Here is a 15,414-nt window from a genome sequence, read left to right as displayed (position 1 = left end):
TCAACAGCTGAAGGCACCCTGGTTGGAAAACAGTGCCATAAACATTGGTACTTTTTTTTTTTACTACAGGCAATGGCTCTCCAGGCATGATGGGAGTTGTTGTTTTGCAACAGCTGGAGGTACCCTGGTTGGGAAACAATTCTGTAAATATTGGCACTGTTTTTTACTACAGCCAACATCTGTCCGGGCATGCTGAGAGTTGTAGTTTTTCAACAGCTGGAGGCACCCTGGTTGGGAAACACTGCTGTAAATATTGGCACTGTTTTTTACTAAGACAACAGCTGTCCGTGCATGCTGGGAGTTGTAGTTTTGCAACAGCTGGAGGCACCCTGGTTGGAAAACACTGATGTAAATATATTTTTTTTTTACTAGAGCCAACGGCTGTCCGGGCATGCTGGGAGTTGTAGTTTTTCAACAGCTGGAGGCACCCTGGTTGGGAAACACTGCTGTAAATATTGGCACTGTTTTTTACTAAGACAACAGCTGTCCGGGCATGCTGGGAGTTGTAGTTTTGCAACAGCTGGAGGCACCCTGGTTGGAAAACACTGATGTAAATATTTTTTTTTTTTACTAGAGCCAACGGCTGTCCGGGCATGCTGGGAGTTGTAGTTTTTCAACAGCTGAAGGCACCCTGGTTGGAAAACAGTGCCATAAACATTGGTACTTTTTTTTTTACTACAGGCAATGGCTCTCTCCAGGCATGATGGGAGTTGTAGTTTTGCAACAGCTGGAGGTACCCTGGTTGGGAAACAATTCTGTAAATATTGGCACTGTTTTTTACTACAGACGACAGCTGTCCGGGCATGCTGGGAATTGTAGTTTTGCAACAGCTGGAGGCACCCTGGTTGGGAAACACTGCCGTAAATATTAGCACTTTTTCTTACAACAGCTCTGTACAACCCCTCAAACAACTTTCCATTACGTTTTTCTCCCCTTACGCCCATAAGGCCAAAAGTTTCCTCAGGGGAATGGTTTCCCTGTGTGTATAACATGAACACTAACAACACTAGAAACACTGGCAATATTAGAAATTCGGGTGCAACGACCTTGCAGATACAGCAAAAAAAATAAAAAAAATCACAAAAGAAACAACAAGGGGGAAAAAAAAGCGCTCATCCGCCCATATACGTAAAAATATATGTGCGCAACTTTTATTATGTAAGTATACTGCAGAAAAGATCAGGAAAAAAACAGAAAAATATATAAAATCAAATAAAAACACATATCAACACCTAAATGTAGCAGGGAATAAGCTATATCAGACCCCCTGAATGTAGCAATAAGCATAAGGCTATATACCAGTGATCTTCAACCTGCGGACCTCCAGATGTTGCAAAACTACAACTCCCAGCATGCCCGGACAGCCGTTGGCTGTCCGGGCATGCTGGGAGTTGTAGTTTTACAACATCTGGAGGTCCGCAGGTTGGAGACCACTGCTATATACCATGTAACCAAATGAAAAAAATAAGCCAAGGTTCAAATACGGAATTTCCGACCGGAATTCCGCTTCCGAATTTAAAATGCAAGTGAATGGGTTTTCCATTAACCTATTCACGCAGAAAATTTGGATCTAAAAATCCCACCAGAACATTGAACTGGCTCAGTGTTCATGCAGAATATGTGCGGTCCTGAATCAGTCGGCGCTGGCTGCATTCAAAATCTTTGGTGGCAGATTCTGTAGTGTGAACCCGGCCTAATACTTCCATATATATATATATATATATATATATATATATATATATATATACATATATATATATATATATATATATATATATATATATATATGTATATTTTAATAAATGCAATATATTTTATATGAATAATATGTTAATGCATAAATAAAATAAAAAATATAAAAATAAATTAATGAATATATATAAATAAACTTATATAAATAAATGCAATAATACTGCATGATCAATAAATAAAAATAAGTATATATGGCTAAAAAAACACTGCAGTGCCGAGTGATTGGGATACTACACAACGCTACATGGTCACAATACTAAACAATATGTAAACAACATCTACAAGATAAGATGCAAAATTTATATTCGCACTAGAGAATAGCCCATAGTTTACTAAGGAAGCCGCTTCTTAATAATAATAATAAAAATAATAATAATATATATATTTTTTTTATTTATATAGCAACAACAGATTCCATGGCCCTTTAATGGATTTCCTATAGTTGTCTGGTCTTTTTTAGTAAAAGTTGTCTACATATATTTTCATGTATATTAGTGGTTGTGCCCCTTTTTTCCCTTCTTGTCTTTTTGTTTTGAGATTATTTTACTACGAATGTGGTGATGGCATAATACACTCAACCATGCCCAAATACTGGAAAATGAAAATGATTACAGGATATTTCACCAATTTTCGGCACTCTGTTTACTTCATTTGAAAAAAAAAAGTTGAATGTTTACACAGAATTATTGCAGCTTAAGACAAAAACAGTATTAGCAGCATTTTGCAGCAGTGTAGTAAAGTATATAGTGAGTCGACCGAATGCTGCCGTAATTGCCCACTGGCCCCTGGTTTTTGCTTATTACGCACAGGTAGGTTAGCGTTAGGTCTCGCACCATCTTGAGAAACCTTGGCGTTGGTGTGCGGGCTCTGGTGTGTCCTTCATACAAGGATACACTGGCGAATGTCTCAATTTTAACATCAGTGTTGAGGGATAGCCAATGTCATTGTATACATCTACCACAGTAGTGCACCCATATTCCTGTATTATTCTAATTGTTACACATCCACACCATTTATCTGGTGTAGGATTCTATTGTGGCACTTGTAGTCCGCTGCAGGCATCCTCCATTGTATGCATTTTTATGCTGGGGATCGCCCTTAGCAACGGACTACAAGGGCAGGATCTGCTCCCCCAGTATAAATGCACAACCGCATTTGGGGTTGAGCACCTCCAGCCTTTTGAGACCACGTTTTTGGTTGTTTGTTTAAATTTTATACTTGGAGGTGTGTAAACTCCAAAATTAATGCGCCTTGAATATCTTCAAGGCAGCATTAAGGTAGCACCTGTGAGGCCAGGCACCCATATTAGCCAACTCAGGTGGGGCTTGCAGCTTGCCTCCCTCCTCCCATTGCATGTGTGCTCAGTCACGCTGGAGGGTATCTGGAAGGAAGTTGTGAGTCAACCGAATGCTGCCGTAATTGCCCACTGGCCCCTGTTTTGCTTATCAAGCACAGGTAGGATTAGCGTTAGGTCTCGCACCATCTTGAGAAACCTTGGCGTTGGTGTGCGGGCTCTGGTGTGTCCTTCATATAAGGATACACTGGCGAATGTCTCAATTTTAACATCAGTAATGTAATTGTATTCATCTACCACAGTAGTGCACCCATATTCCTGTATTGTATTCTAATAGTAAAGTATATATATCGTATAAAGTATTCCGTAAAGTCAAAAAATAAAATAAAACACACACATATATATGTATATATGTATATATATATATATATATATATATATATATATATAGGGTAAATATTCTCCTTAGGGAGGAGCACCGCTTCCGGTATAGAAAGGAGATTCAAAAAGGCCATTAGCACTCCGCGGGCTTTCTGGGTAAACACAATTGCAGACCCCGTTGTATTGTGGTAAGGTTATGAAAGCAAACTAAAACTTTGCTAGAGCTGTTGGTGGTTACCAAACATAACAAAAAATTGCCTTTTTATTTCTCAGCCAACTGTCAGGGAGGAGGGACCGAGCTGCTGAGGTGCCACAGCCTGACACGCCTCCTTGTTCGCACTCAGCACCCGGCGCTTCTTTGACTGACGGGTACAAGGCTCTGTGTGTCATCAAGCAGGTAATGGAAGGTGAGAAAGAACGAGGAGGCGTGCCAGGCTGTGGCAATAAACCAGCTTGGCCCCACCTCTTTGACACTTAGCTGAGAAATAAAAACATGATTTTATAAGTCTGGCCACCACCATCTGCTTCGGAAAAGGTACAGTTTGCTTTTATACCCTAACAGCTATACAACAGAGTCTGCAACTCCTAGCAGCAAACAGTTTGGATTTATTTTGTTGTTTAGGGGTCATAGTAAACTCATATAAATATAAAAAAAATAGTTAAAAATTATTTTAAGTATAAAGTTGGGTTCACACATAATATTTGAGTCAGTATTTGATCATCGTTTTGATCAGTATTTTTAGCCAAACCCAGAAAAACCCAGAAAAGATTGCAAAGATTTCTATTGTAGTTTTTTTTAAGTTCCACTATTTTTGTGCTAACAATGTTGACAAAAAAAATACACTATGTGTGAACCAAGCCGTAGAGCAGTGTGCCCCAACCAGGATGCCTCCAACTGTTTCAAAAGTAAAACTCCCAGCATGCCTGGAAAGCCAAAGGCTGTCTGGGCATGCTGGGAGTTGTAGTTTTGCAACAGATTAAGGCACATTCCCCAACCAGTGTACCTCAAGCTGTTGCACAACTGCCCCTACTACTTAAAGGGATACTCCGGTGAAAAACTTTTTTTTAATTTTAAATCAACTGGTGCCAGAAAGTTAAACAGATTTGTAAATTACTTCTATTAAAAAAATCTTAATCCTTCCTGTACTTATTAGCTGCTGAATACTACAGCGGAAATTATTTTCTTTTTGGAACACAGTGCTTTCTGCTGACATCATGAGAACAGTGCTCTCTGCTGACATCTCTGTCCATTTTAGGAACTGTCCAGAACAGCATATGTTTGCTATGGGGATTTCCTTATACTCTGGACAGTTCCTAAAATGGACAGAGATGTCAGCAGAGAGCACGGTGCTCATGATGTCAGCAGACAGCTCTGTGTTTCAAACGGAAAAGAATTTCCACTGTAGTATTCAGCAGCTAATAAGTACAGGAAGGACTAAGATTTTTTAATAGAAGTAATTTACAAATCTGTTTAACTTTCTGGCACCAGTTGATTAAAAAAAAAAAAAAAAAAAGTTTTTCACCGGAGCACCCCTTTAGAGCAGTGTTTCCAACCAGTGTGCCTTCAGCTGTTTCAAAACTAAAACTACAACTCCCAGCGTATCCGGACAGCCAGAGGCTGTCCAGGCATGCCGGGAGTTGTAATTTTGCAACAGCTGGAATCACTTTTCCCAGCCATTGCACCCCAAGCTGTTGCAAAACTACCACTCCCACCATGCCCGGACAGCCTTTGGCTGTCCGGGCATGCTGGGAGCGGTAGTTTTGCAACAGCCAGAGTCATGCTGGTTGGGAAACACTGCTTTATACATACAAAACAACAAGTATATAGCAAAATAAAAAAAATTAAAAATAAATTATATATATTTCGTCATTGTTCCTAACGTCAAATAGGCCAAACCAATATGGCTTCACACCAAGACCAATGAGTGTTTCCGCAGTAGGCTTACCTCCTCAAAAGACATTTAACGTACAGTTAAACCTCTTTAAAGAGGTCTACATTGGGGGGGGGGGGGTAGGGTGTCTATGCTATGCATAACGTATGGTTGACTACAAAACGGTATCTGGTCTGGAAAAGTGGGTGATCATCTAATAGATGCGGTCTTATAGAGAGGTTTCATGGTAAATCTACTTACCTTCCCAATTCTTTCTCCCCAGTCGATGAAGTACAACTTCCAGTATATTCTGCATCGGTCTGATATATCTTGAGTCCAGTGTCTACTATACACTATCTATAATCAATTCAGGTCGATGATGTCCATACACCTCCAGCAGCCAGTCATGGTCATCCTCCAACCAGCTATATAGACATCCCCGACTGTATGTCTCAAGTACCTAGCTTGTGTTACTATGCTACTTTAATGCATTACCAGTTCTAATACTACAGGAAAGCCTTTCTGACTGTATTACAATTGTATCCACTATGCCAAATATCCCTGTAGTTGTAGACGGTGCCAGAAGAGCTCAGAAATGCTTCTCTGTTACTGGCTGGATTCCTCCATTCAGAGACACTTCCCATGTAAAGAATGATCTTCATGCTTAATAATGATAAAACTTTATGGAATGCAACAACAGAATTCTGTAGTCTCCAATGACTGCGGTGTCTGAGCCAAGTGCAGGCCCCACCTCACACCCACGCTCTGTGCATGCTTCTAGTCTGCTGTCAGCCTGATAACAGGACACGTTTCTTCTAGCCATAATCTAGCCCTACTACTACATGGCTCCAATGGGAACTTACAATGGCCACTAACACCAATTCTATGTCTGAGATGCACAGAATGGGGGCCCCAGGCAGAGCTTGTGCTATGGCAAAACTCGCAATGACTACAATGAGTTAATTGTAGTTAGACGGCAGAAAATCCTCCGAGAAATCTTAATTTAGGATAACATGAGGCTGTAATAAGAGCGAAACAACCAATTCAACCCTGCTACATCTCTATGTACATTTACAATCGCACAAGATACAAAATAGTAATGTATGTAGTATGTAATATGGAGTAATTCTCATTAATTTCTATCTACTGTCTATCATTTCTCTCTCTCATATCTATTAATCTTCAATCATCTAAATTATCATCTATGTATTTATCATATATATATATATATATATATATATATATATATATATATATATATTTATCAGTCTATCCCATATATATATATATATATATATATATATATATATATCATCTATTTATCTATTTATTTATCTATTTCATATCTATCTATTTATTTATCTTTCTATCTCATATCTATCTCATATCTATCTATCTATCTCATATCTATCTATCTATCTGTCTCATATCTATCTATCTCATATCTATCTATCTATCTATCTATCTATCTCATATCTATCTATCTATCTGTCTCATATCTATCTATCTCATATCTATCTATCTATCTATCTCATATCTATCTATCTATCTGTCTCATATCTATCTATCTCATATCTATCTATCTATCTATCTATCTCATATCTATCTATCTATCTATCTATCTATCTATCTGTCTCATATCTATCTATCTATCTCATATCTATCTATCTATCTATCTATCTGTCTGTCTTATATCTATCTATCTCATATCTATCTATCTATCTATCTATCTATCTCTCATATCTATCTATCTCATATCTATCTATCTATCTCTCATATCTATCTATCTCATATCTATCTATCTCATATCTATCTATCTCATATCTATCTATCTCTCATATCTATCTATCTACTATCCATCTATCTATCTATCTATTTATCATATATTTATTTATTTATCTATTTCATATCTATCTATTTATGTATCTTTCTATCTCATATCTATCTATCTATCTATCTCCTATCTATCTCATATCTATTTCATATCTATCTCCTATCTATCTCATATCTATCTATCTATATATCAATCTCATATCTATCTATCTCATATCTAACTATCTCATATCTATCTATCTATCTATCTATCTATCTATCTCATATCTATCTCATATCTAACTATCTCATATCTATCTATCTATCTATCTCTCATATCTCTATCTATCTCTCATATCTATCTATCTATCTATCTATCTCATATCTATCTATCTATCTATCTCCTATCTATCTCATATCTATCTATCTATCTCATATCTATCTATCTCATATCTATCAATCATCTATCTATCTCCTATCTATCTCATATCTATCTATCTTATATCTATCTATCTATCTATCTATCTATCTATCAATCATCTATCTATCTGTACACATTGGGGGGCCCGGGGTATTTGTACAGTGATAACTTTAAACATAATGGCTGGTTGACCTACAGTCCTATGTAAAACCACACATACCTCAAATGATAGATCCAGATCTGCTAAAGCTGTAAATACATAGTTGTGGTTGTTTCCTATAATACCAAATTAGGTAGTAGAATGCTCCATCATTTCCATAATGTTTTCACACTTTCTCTAACTACATTTAATTAGCATCTACTGAAGTAACACCGAACATCAACACTTAATATAATGAATTGACACTAAACATATAGAAAGCTGAAGAAATCCATTGGGGCTGATGAGAACCATTCAGCGTACAGTATCCAATCCTTATTATGTCATTTCCAGGTACTGTTATGTCTGCGGAGCTGCACATTCCAGCACCCTGGAGGTAACTCCTGGTCACACAGATCTCTGCTATTCTCTGCTAAGTTTCCATTTATGAGAATTATGTGGGGAGAAACAATTCTGCAACATTCCACCAAAGATACTACATGTGTGATACTGGAATGTGTGAGGATAGATCAGTCATAGATACATAGATGGAAGGATATGAGATAGAGGATAGATAGCTAGATAGATAGAGATAGATAGATAGATAGATATGAGATAGAGGATAGATAGCTGATAGATATGAGATAGATAGATAGATAGATAGATAGATAGATAGATAGATAGATAGATAGATAGGAGATATATAGATATGAGATAGAGGATAGATAGCTGATAGATATGAGATAGATAGATAGATATGAGATAAATAGATAGATGAGGAATATTTTAGATATTAAATAGAAATATAGATATGAGATAGATAGATAGATAGATAGATAGATATGAGATAGATAGATAGATAGATAGATAGGAGATATATAGATATGAGATAGATAGATAGATAGATAGATAGATAGATAGATAGGAGATAGATAGATATGAGATAGATAGATAGATAGGAGATATATAGATATGAGATAGATAGATAGATAGATAGATAGGAGATATATAGATATGAGATAGATAGATAGATAGATAGATATGAGGTAGATAGATAGATAGATGATAGATAGATATGAGATAAATAGATAGATGAGGAATATTTTAGATATTAAATAGAAATATAGATATGAGATAGATAGATAGATAGATAGATATGAGATAGATAGATAGATAGGAGATATATAGATATGAGATAGATAGATAGATAGATATGAGATAGATAGATAGATCGGAGATAGATAGATAGATATGAGATAGATAGATAGATAGATATGAGATAGATAGATATGAGATAGATAGATAGATAGATAGGAGATATATAGATATGAGATAGATAGATAGATAGATAGATATGAGGTAGATAGATAGATAGATGATAGATAGATATGAGATAAATAGATAGATGAGGAATATTTTAGATATTAAATAGAAAGACAAATATGAGAGATAGATAGATAGATAGATATGAGATAAATAGATAGATAGATAAATAGATAGATTAATATGAGATAAATAGATAGATGAGGAATATTTTAGATATTAAATAGAAAGATAGATAATAGATAGATAGATAAAATAGATATATAGATGATAGATATAGACTTGCATGGGACTTCTGGTACATCTTTTAATCGCACTACTCTCTGGCTGCGGAGACATCACAAAACTGTACTATATATTTCTATATTTAGATAAGAAACGTGTACAAAGTTTAATGGAAATATCTCCATTCAGAAGTTATGCTGGAACATACATGCACACATATGTTGAGAGATAGATAGATAGAGATAGATATGAGATAGATAGATAGATATATATGAGAAATATAGATAGATAGATAGATAGATAGATAGATAGATGATAGATAGATAGATGATAGATAGATAGATAGATAGATAGATTTCAGGTTTAAGATTCACAGTAAATTGAGATAATGAATTCCCTGTAGAACCAATAGGGAGGATAATTTGTAAACATTTACAAAATATTATCCCTAATGTTCCCAACTTTCCCTAACTTTATCTAAAATATTGACTCTTTGAAAACAAAGTATTAACTATATTCACTACATATAACAATATTCTCCGAGGCTCTGGAGAGAGGGATTTCTTTTAGTACTAGGAGGTTATTTTTTCCAGTAATACAATGCATTGTCATATGGACTGTATGATAGTCAGCTGACACTGTGGTGTCTCATATATACACTGCTCAAAATAATAAAGGGAACAGTAAGATAACACATCCTAGATCTGAATGAATGAACTAATCTTGTGAAATACTTCAGTCATTACATCACACAAAAATTATCAATGGAAATCAAATTTATCAACCCATGGAGGTCTGGATATGGAGTCACACTCAAAATTAAAGTGAAAAACCACACTACAGGCTGATCCAACTTTGATGTAATGGGCCAACCACACCAGCATATGGTCTCACAAGGGGTCTGAGGATCTCATCTCGGTACCTAATGGCAGTCAGGCCTCCACTGGCAGGTACATGGAGGGCTATGCAACCCCCAAAGAAATGCCACCCCACACCATTACTGGCCATCCCAAACCAAACCGATAATGCTGGAGGATGTTGCAGGCAGCAGAATGTTCTCCACTGCGTCTTCAGTCACATGTGCACAGTGTGAACCTGCTTTCATCTGTGAAGAGCACAGAACACCAGTGGCGAATTTGCCAATCTTGGTGTTCTCTGGCACATGCCAAACATCCTGCATGGTGTTGGGCTGTAAGCACAACCCCCACCTGTGGACGACGGGTCCTCATACCACCCTCATGGAGTCTGTTTCTGACAGTTTGAGTGGACACATGCACATTTGTGGCCTGCTGGAGGTCATTTTGCAGGGCTCTGGCAGTGCTCCTCCTGCTCCTTCTTGCACAAAGGCAGAGGTAGCGGTCCTGCTGCTGAGGTTGTTGCCCTCCTATGGTCTCCTCCACATCTCCTGATGTACGGGCCTGTCTCCTGGTAGCGCCTCCATGCTCTGGACACTACTCTGACAGACAGAGCAAACCTTCTTGCCAAAGCTTGCATTGATGTGCCATCCTGGATGAGCTGCATTACCTGAGCCACTTGTGTGGGTTGTAGACTCTATCTCATGCTACCACTAGAGTGAAAGCACCACCAGCATTCAAAAGTGACCAAAACATCAGCCAGGAAGCATAGGAACTGAGAAGTGGTCTGTGGTCACCACATGCAGAACTAATTCCTTTATTGGGGGTGTCTTGCTAATTGCCTATAATTTCCACCTGTTGTCTGTTCCATTTGCACAATAGCATGTGAAATTGATTGTCAATCAGTGTTGCTTCCTGAGTGGACAGTGGGATTTCATTGACTTGGAGTTACATTGTGGTGTGTAAGTAATTTTTTTGATTAGTGTATATGGAGCAGTAATTGATACTATCGCCTCAGGACTCCCTGCAGCTTCATCCTCTCCAACCAAAGAGACTGTATATTGAGTTTATGTTCATACTTTCCTATTATCCATTCTACATAGGACTCCCTGGATATGTCACTGGATATGTTTGTTCTTAAATTACATGCACAAAAGTAGCAGAAACAAATTAGCCATTTAACTGTTTGGTACTGTATTATGTGTACATTGTGACAACTTTCCTAGTTGACCTGCAGTCCTATGTAAAACCACAGATAATTTTAAATGATGATATCACAATGACTTACGCCACCTGACAAACTCAGCCTTGCTACACTACATCTGTATGTTCTATTTAAAAAAAAAAAAAAACACTGACAGATGACTGACAGAAGACATAGAACAGTGTTTCCCAACCAGGGTGCCTCCAGCTGTTGCAAAACTACAACTCCCAGCATGCCCGGACAGCCGTTGGCTGTCCTGGCATGCTGGGAGTTGTAGTTTTGCAACAGCTGGAGGCACCCTGGTTAAGAAACACTACATTAAGCACTGTGATTTTCTGTGGGTCAGACTAGTGATCTCATGACCCAGTTACATTAAGGAACTGCATTAATGCAATGGCAGTCTAGGCATGCTGGGAGTTGTAGTTTTGAAACAGCTGGAGGCACCCTGGTTAAGAAACACAACATTAAGCGCTGTGATTTTCTGTGGGTCAAACTAGTGATCACATGACCCAGTTGCATTATGGAAATGCATTATTGCAATGGCTGTCCGAGCATGCAGGGAGTTGTAGTTTTTAAAACAGCTGGAGGCACCCTGGTTAAGAAACACTACATTAAGCGCTGTGATTTTCTGTGGGTCAGACTAGTGATCACATGACCCAGTTACATTACGGAAATGCATTAATGCAATGGCTGTCCAGGCATGCTGGGAGTTGTAGTTTTAAAACAGCTGGAGGCACCCTGGTTAAGAAACACTACATTAAGTTCTGTGATTTTCTGTGGGTCAGACTAGTGATCACATGACCCAGTTACATTAAGGAACTGCATTAATGCAATGGCTGCCTAGGCATGCTGGGAGTTGTAGTTTTGAAAAAGCTGGAGGCACCCTGGTTAAGAAACACTACATTAAGCGCTGTGATTTTCTGTGGGTCAGACTAGTGATCACATGACCCAGTTGCATTATGGAAATGCATTATTGCAATGGCTGTCCGAGCATGTTGGGAGTTGTAGTTTTAAAACAGCTGGAGACACCCTGGTTAAGAAACACTACATTAAGCGCTGTGATTTTCTGTGGGTCAGACTAGTGATCACATGACCCAGTTACATTAAGGAAATGCATTAATGCAATGGCTGTCCAGGCATGCTGGGAGTTGTAGTTTTAGAACAGCTGGAGGCACCCTGGTTAAGAAACACTACATTAAGCACTGTCATTTTCTGTGGGTCCAACTGGTGATCACATGACCCAGTTAAATTAAGGAAATGCATTATTGCAATGGCTATCCGTGCATGCTGAGAGTTGTAGTTTTAAAACAGCTGGAGGCACCCTGGTTGGGAAACACTGACATAGACCAAAGGGTTTGTCTTCTCTGCCCCTTCTGTTTGCCTCTACTCACACAATACTTAGTGTCATTACATCAGCTGGGAGTCAGTCCCATGCATCCACTACTCCTGCAAATACTTTCTAATCTGGGTATAAAGTGCTATGTATTAACTGTTTTGTCAATATTATGAGTAATAGTACAAATATTCAAAAATACAGAAGACTCACCTGTTGGTTGTGGTGGTGGTGGTAATAGGCTGATGTACAAGCTGCTGTGCCAGGCAGATACTGGTGCATGCCATACACTTGGTGATGATACATAACATCCAGACAACTCATTGCAGGATTCCCAGTCAGATACTCCCCCTGAATAAGTCTTCTCCTATGAGTGGGTAAGTGAGCCCAGCATATCCCTTGCTCCTGGATGCTGTCCCCATATGTCCCTTATAGACGAGCAGGCTGTAGACACAGGCAGCGGCATTAGCATGCACACAATAGACATGCCACCCAGCGGCCAATGAGCAGCTCTATACACAGGACGGGGGCTCATCTGCAGCACAGGGCTGGGGGCAGGACCACTCTGCGGGATTCTCACTGGAGGAAAGTTTGGCATTGGGCAGCACCGGGATTGGCTGCGGAGACGAGAGGAGGATTTGTAGCTTTCACTTGATTCAGGATGAAGTTTTCTGAGTTTGCAATCCTTGCAGAGAAGCTGTGGTGTCTGTATAGGGAGGAACAACGCAGATTTCTTATCATGTGTTATGAGGTAAAACAGAAAAGTGTTAATAACAGTGATACAATATCCACCCTCACATTATATACAGTATATCCCATAAGTGAGTCCACCCTTCACATTATATACAGTATATCCCATAAGAGAGTCCACCCCTCACATTATATACAGTATATCCCATAAGTGAGTCCACCCCTCACATTATATACAGTATATCCCATAAGAGAGTCCACCCCTCACATTATATACAGTATATCCCATAAGTGACTCCACCCCTCATATTATATATACAGTATATCCCATAAGTGACTCCACCCCTCACATTATATACAGTATATCCCATAAGAGAGTCCTCCCCTCACATTATATATACAGTATATCCCATAAGTGACTCCACCCCTCACATTATATATACAGTATATCCCATAAGTGACTCCACCCCTCACATTATATACAGTATCTCCCATAAGTGAGTCCTCCCCTCACATTATATATACAGTATATCCCATAAGTGACTCCACCCCTCACATTATATACAGTATATCCCATAAGAGAGTCCTTCCCTCACATTATATATACAGTATATCCCATAAGTGACTCCACCCCTCACATTATATACAGTATCTCCCATAAGTGAGTCCACCCGTCACATTATATACAGTATCTCCCATAAGTGAGTCCACCCCTCACATTATATATACAGTATCTCCCATAAGTGACTCCACCCCTCACATTATATATACAGTATCTCCCATAAGTGAGTCCACCCCTCACATTATATATACAGTATCTCCCATAAGTGAGTCCACCCCTCACATTATATACAGTATATCCCATAAGAGAGTCCTCCCCTCACATTATATATACAGTATATCCCATAAGTGACTCCACCCCTCACATTATATACAGTATATCCCATAAGTGACTCCACCCTCACAATATATACAGTATATCCCATAAGTGACTCCACCCTCACATTATATACAGTATATCCCATAAGTGAGTCCGCCCCTCACATTATATACAGTATATCCCATAAGTGAGTCCACCCCTCACATTATATACAGTATATCCCATAAGTGAGTCCACCCCTCACATTATATATACAGTATATCCCATAAGTGACTCCACCCCTCACATTATATACAGTATCTCCCATAAGTGAGTCCTCCCCTCACATTATATATACAGTATATCCCATAAGTGACTCCACCCCTCACATTATATACAGTATATCCCATAAGAGAGTCCTTCCCTCACATTATATATACAGTATATCCCATAAGTGACTCCACCCCTCACATTATATACAGTATCTCCCATAAGTGACTCCACCCCTCACATTATATATACAGTATCTCCCATAAGTGAGTCCACCCCTCACATTATATATACAGTATATCCCATAAGTGACTCCACCCTTCACATTATATATACAGTATCTCCCATAAGTGAGTCCACCCCTCACATTATATATACAGTATATCCCATAAGTGAGTCCTCCCCTCACATTATATATACAGTATATCCCATAAGTGAGTCCACCCCTCACATTATATATACAATATCTCCCATAAGTGACTCCACCCCTCACATTATATATACAGTATCTCCCATAAGTGAGTCCACCCCTCACATTATATATACAGTATATCCCATAAGTGACTCCACCCCTCACATTATATACAGTATATCCCATAAGTGACTCCACCCTCACATTATATACAGTATATCCCATAAGTGAGTCCGCCCCTCACATTATATACAGTATATCCCATAAGTGAGTCCACCCCTCACATTATATACAGTATATCCCATAAGTGAGTCCACCCCTCACATTATATATACAGTATATCCCATAAGTGACTCCACCCCTCACATTATATACAGTATCTCCCATAAGTGAGTCCTCCCCTCACATTATATATACAGTATATCCCATAAGTGAGTCCACCCTTCACATTATATACAGTATATCCCATAAGTGACTCCACCCTCACATTATATACAGTATATCCCATAAGTGAGTCCACCCCTCACATTATATACAGTATATCCCATAAGTGAGTCCACCCCTCACATTATAT

The 15,414-nt window shown here is 38.5% G+C and overlaps 1 protein-coding gene across 2 annotated transcripts in view; it reads right to left on the bottom strand.

Moving 5' to 3' along the window:
* Nucleotides 1-13,097, bottom strand: part of VGLL3 (vestigial like family member 3) — a 23,807-nt gene extending 10,710 nt beyond the window's left edge. The window contains exon 1 of one of the 2 annotated variants that reach the window (XM_056560852.1): nucleotides 12,823-13,097. In XM_056560852.1, coding sequence (XP_056416827.1) covers nucleotides 12,823-12,933 — 111 coding nt within the window. In that variant the 5' untranslated portion in view covers nucleotides 12,934-13,097. Of the gene's footprint in view, nucleotides 1-5,559; nucleotides 5,960-12,822 lie in introns of those variants that run through there. The other variant, XM_056560853.1, reaches the window with a different exon arrangement.
* Nucleotides 13,098-15,414: the final 2,317 nt, after the last annotated feature.

The sequence above is a fragment of the Hyla sarda genome, chromosome 2 (assembly GCF_029499605.1).
Source record: "Hyla sarda isolate aHylSar1 chromosome 2, aHylSar1.hap1, whole genome shotgun sequence".
NCBI lineage: Eukaryota > Metazoa > Chordata > Amphibia > Anura > Hylidae > Hyla > Hyla sarda.
The sequence above is the reverse complement of the archived record's forward strand: the minus strand, read 5'-3'. Positions and strand labels throughout refer to the sequence as shown.